At 33.2% G+C, this 5,281-nt stretch overlaps 2 protein-coding genes across 2 annotated transcripts; both read left to right on the top strand.

The window, feature by feature from the left end:
* Positions 1 to 201: 201 nt before the first annotated feature.
* Positions 202 to 1,121, top strand: LOAG_12349 (hypothetical protein; the record flags this gene model as incomplete). Its single annotated transcript, XM_003147862.1, has 3 exons — positions 202 to 253; positions 553 to 617; positions 849 to 1,121. The coding sequence occupies 3 exons, from the start codon at positions 202 to 204 to the stop codon at positions 1,119 to 1,121; spliced, it is 390 nt and encodes a 129-aa protein (XP_003147910.1).
* A 1,441-nt stretch (positions 1,122 to 2,562) lies between these two features.
* LOAG_12348 (hypothetical protein) lies at positions 2,563 to 3,094 on the top strand (the record flags this gene model as incomplete). Its single annotated transcript, XM_003147861.2, has 2 exons — positions 2,563 to 2,625; positions 2,900 to 3,094. The coding sequence occupies 2 exons, from the start codon at positions 2,563 to 2,565 to the stop codon at positions 3,092 to 3,094; spliced, it is 258 nt and encodes an 85-aa protein (XP_003147909.2).
* Positions 3,095 to 5,281: the final 2,187 nt, after the last annotated feature.

The raw sequence follows: 5,281 nt of genomic DNA, 5'->3' as shown, positions 1-5,281 counted from the left end.
CAACTGTTAGACATTACGCAAAAATACGTTCCTTACAAATGCGTTATCTATGTCGAATAAAATAGAACGTAAGAAAAGAAGGAAACCAAAATCACCGCACGTTTCATTCCTTATATTTAACCTCCTCCATAGCCACACTTTTTACGGATGTTTCATTCTTAAAAAATATTTTACTGATTACTTTCCTTATCACAACAACCAATGGGTACATGTATCGGACAGAGACCCGCATATCTTACAAAACCTAATACAGGTGCTATATCTTATGAAACAAAATAAATTTTCATGAAGATACCCTACTGCGATGAATATCCGAGAGTAGTATCTTCACAAAGTATTTATTGCAATAGCAAAGTGACATTTAATGAAAAAGTAATTGACATAACTAATTGGGAGGAATTCGCATGATAAGCAATTAAGTCGTAACTGTGTATGTAATGATATGATTATTGTCAATATTGATTGATTTGGAGATATAACCTTGAAGAGTATGCAGTGAAGCAATTACTTTCACTTCTGTCCAATCTATTTTCAAAATTTCTAACAGCACAGCGAAAGAAAGATCAGGGAAAACACAAACGGATAGTGAATTGGAACTTGTGAAAACGCAGGATAATGTTAGTTTACATCAGATTTCCATCACCAATTCATGACGTAAGCAAAACTGAAATTGACGATTACCGAGAGAGAGAAAGGGATTTCACTAAATTCAATAAAAACCAGCAATATCTTCATACGATATTTTGTAATTTTTAGGAAAAGTGCACTAGGCCAAAGACCTGACTACTTAGTTTTGTTTCTTTAACCCAACTACATTTCTTAGTAACTTAATAACTGACAATTTTAAGCTACCTTTGCTATCTAATAAAACAATTGAAAGATTGCCGGAGAAAGCTCGTTACTTTCCGAAAATTTTATTGGAAATAAGAGCAGTAATGAAACAGGCAACGACTAATTTGACAGATTCAGCTGATCAAAGCAGTACACCAGCAACATTTACTAAGACAAACATATCACCATCATCTAGTCATGAAAGGGAAATATCCAGAAACAATTCAGAATCAAGACTAAGAACAGATTTAGGGGGAAAAAACACAGACACCAGAAATACTACGCTATAAACTTGAAGTTACGCACTGTCAAACTAAATATACAATTTTGATATCAATAAATCTGTTTGGCAATTATGTGGTTCCGTTGTTAAATTTGTTCTTTTTTTTCGAATTTACACAGCATTTATAACGTTAGGTATTTTCGATTGTTTACAGTTACATGATTGATTCTCGTCTCATTGTCGCGTTTTCATGTTCTTGCCGCTTTATGTAACTTTTCTACGTGCGTCACCGTAACTCGTGGGATTCGATTACCGCACATACACAGATTTAGTTTATTGGTCATATCAACAACGACCAAAGAAACTAAAAGTCAAACAAAACATTTCCAACGCTTATGCATATGATCAGCCAAAAGCATCGCACTTAGTATTTGATTTTGTTGAGGAAAAAAAAAAAGTTTCGTTTTCAGTTCTGGCAGCCACGATTTTAAAAAAAGGAAAAAAATAAAAAGACAAAAAAAAAAACGAAAAACTACGATTTACTTTCAACAAAACCATTTACTATATAAATAAGAAAGTCATTAAGACCAGCAAGACTTTTTTATCATTCTATACAGCTTAACCTAGGCAATATTACGATTGTGAATTATTACTACGAGAAAGGGATCTATAATACTCACCACTAGATGTATACATATCCATTTAGGATGTTGGGGTTGAACCTATTGGCCAAGGCCAATACGATAGTACTTTCTTGATCTTTTGAGATTCTAGACACAGATCCAAAACAATTTACAGCTGAACTCTCGTTATCATTTTTCGAAGGGAAGATCAGAATCGCATCAACTGTTTTTGACATTCCTATATAGGCAACTGTTAAACACGACTAATTCACAAAATCTGCATATTCATCAGTGATAGTTATGTTGGACAGAAGAAGGATGGCAAAGTAGGATATATAAGTGAAGAGAACAAAGAGACAAATTCCACTTTTAATTATTTGTATTCTTTTCTCATTTGCCGGTAAATGTTTGATTTAAGTTTATTTATGCTATAGCTTTCTTTTTTGAAACCAGTCATTACTGAATAGCCTGAAAAATGCTAATATGTTTGCAATATATCGATCGAAACAATAATTTCGCAAATCATCCTAACGAATGTTGACCGAAGGGTATTTTTAGGCTTTCATCTATCGTTGGCATAAAAGTTCACTTCATTTAAGGAATATTCCTTATGATCAGGTACATTCATCAGCTTCATTACGCAATTTGTTAAAAGTGTTTTGAATTGATGAATTGCTTCATTTGTAAGCAATTTCATGAGAGCATTCATCAATTAAAATTATCACACAGTGACATCAACTCTATCCACTTAGCTCTTTGATATCTTATCGGTTAACTTCCAGCCTTTGTCCCAAATTCCTGGTACTGGCAATTATATGGCAATGGTGCATCTCAACTTTAAGTGAGAATTTGTTGTGCTACTCGGGTGTCAACAACAAAGTGACAATGACTCTGTGCGATGCGAATACTGAATTTTGCTACAAGCAAGTGATGCCAAATGGCATCACTGTTAGTTTCTGAATTGCAAAGCCGAAACTTTTAGACCTCATTTGAAATTCTTGTTGAAACTACCATAACTTTCCAACAGTTATCTGATCACGAGCTCACTGGAAGATTATATCCACCTTTATCCACCTCACTATGGGATGCAGCGACTTATTGTTTTATCAAATATTAACTGTTAGGTATTCATCATGAAACTATTGAAAGCGTCGACTAATTTTAATTTACATTCATTCCATTTAATTACTCGATTTCTTGATAAAGCTGGTAACCATTACAGGTGATGGATTGCGACAAAAGTATAGAATTTGGATTTTGCAAAGTTGGGAGAGAGGGATGTGAGGAACGGGATATTAAAGGACAGATATGCTGCTGCACGAAATCGAAGTGTAATGCATCTGTACGGTCGTGCATACATCATTTCACCTTGATTGCTTCAATCACATTAATTAGTAGTAGCAGATTCCTTTACTGATGGTGGATATGTTATCATATGAATATAAAACAAGTGCGATTAAGATGAATAAAGAATGGATGTGAAATGGAATTAACTGGAAGAATCAAAAGAGTTGAGCTGTACAACATTAGTGCAATTAAGCTGTTAAAATAATTTTTCTAAATTTACAATCTCTGCAAATACATCCCATGAACGAATCACGTACTGCCAGGAAGTATTTCTCAATTAATGGAATTAATTGAAAAACGAGCAATGAGAATCATATAAATAAATTAATTTTTATAAATGGCTCTTTGACGTAAATAGTGTATTCAACGGATGTAATGCGACCTTTCATTTAGCCTTTGTTTTTCACGATAGTTAAGTGATGGGATCAAAGAGAAAAGGGTATATAGATTAAGAGAAATAAAAATTTAAGAGACAAACCGATTCGTAACACTTTTTCAATTGATTCACTAAGAACCTATCATCCGAATTTCGACTTGTAAAAGCATACATCAAAAATTTTTAAAAGAAAAATAAAGACAAGAAATGAATGGAATCTATGCATGAGAAACATTTCCCAAATCCTTATGTCACTTAATTTATATATAATGAATGCTTCATTTCTTTAAATTTTGTTTTTATATTGTTTAAAAAAAGAGTATATAAATGAGGGTCCTGTTTGAATAGCAATATTTTTTATTTTGTTCTCAAAGGCGTCTACTATCATTCGAATTCCTTTAGGGACACTGTAAATTGTAACAAGCATTTCTTTAAATGAGGCGAAAATTGAGAAAATAACAAGAGGGAAAAGAAAATAAAATGTGAATTTTCGGACAGAGGTGTAAAACAAAAGTTAAAAGGATGAGGAGGATGAAATAGCGGAATATCTTTGTTTTGGATTTTAAAGCTTACCGTCATGAAAAATTTTATATTTTTTATAAAGTTTTTTAGTTAAATTGTAGTGCAATAATGAGCTGGCTAAAATGATCAGTGGTCAATGGTCAGAACTGTTCGTTCTTTAAAGATAGAACATAAGCCTACGGATTCTGGATCAAATTCTGATCAATTTTTCAGTATTCATACGTAACATAGCCAAATATTATAATAATCGATGGAAAATGATGAGGTCATAATGTACGACTAATGACCGATCAGAAAATACAAATAATTCTATCAGTAGACAATTAATTGAGAATCGCATTCGTATGTATTAAGTAATTTTTAAGATTTGAACTTATCTCGAATTCGTTCTCTGCTTGAAAATGATGTAGGCCATATCGATTTCAAGGTTGCAACTGTGATGATTTTAATGACAATAGCAATAGTCGGATAAATATAAACGAAGGAAAAAAGGAAAAGGAAAAGTGGAAGGAGGAAAGGATGCGATTCATAAAAAAGACCGAAAAACCGAAATAAGAAAAACAAACAAAAAATTAATGGTTCATGGGCAAACGAATGAAAAACCAACAACACGCTAGGAAACAGGCTGGAAATCGACGATGCTGGACCAAAGAAAGGAAAGTAGACAATGAATGCGGAAACGGACCGGAAACTAGATCCACACATAATAATTGCTGACCCTACCGTACTCACAATACTTCCTACAATTTCATGGTGATATTCCAAAAAAAAACTGAAATCTACCGATTGTACTTATGATTATCATTCTTAGGTGTAATGTCGATGTAAAACAAAAGAGTGCCTTCAGGTATTTGAGACAGTGAACAGATAAGTTTTTTGGAAAGGGTCAGATCAGAAGAATGTTTTACTTCAGGTCCCTACCATATTGTTTGTTGTTTAGGGATCTTTTGATCTTAGTATCACGTCCCTTACCATTTCACTAAAATCTCATTATGTCTGAATCGTTTGAGACAGTGTAGAGTGTTGATGTGTACGGGATTAATCTAAGAAGGAGCAGAATAGAACGATGTATCTTTTCGGCAATAATGCATTCAAAAACTTAACATTTATTACTGCTGATTTCCGATAAGCTAATATTATTTTCATTTTCGAGATGATACTGAAACATAGAGGACTAGGACATAACTATCCTACCACTAATTAATTGACCTTGAGACAATCGGCTCACCAGTTTTTCAGTCGAAGACTGTGAAACGGGCAAAGAGTAAAGTCAAGTATAAAATTTAGTCATGAACGATTTCATTTATCGATTACTTTCTTTGTTATATGTTATGTGTGTTTGGTTTCTGGATTCAGCGA

Source organism: Loa loa (genome assembly GCF_000183805.2).
Source record: "Loa loa unplaced genomic scaffold supercont3.40, whole genome shotgun sequence".
In the NCBI taxonomy this organism is placed as follows: Eukaryota; Metazoa; Nematoda; class Chromadorea; order Rhabditida; family Onchocercidae; genus Loa; species Loa loa.
The sequence above is the reverse complement of the archived record's forward strand: the minus strand, read 5'-3'. Positions and strand labels throughout refer to the sequence as shown.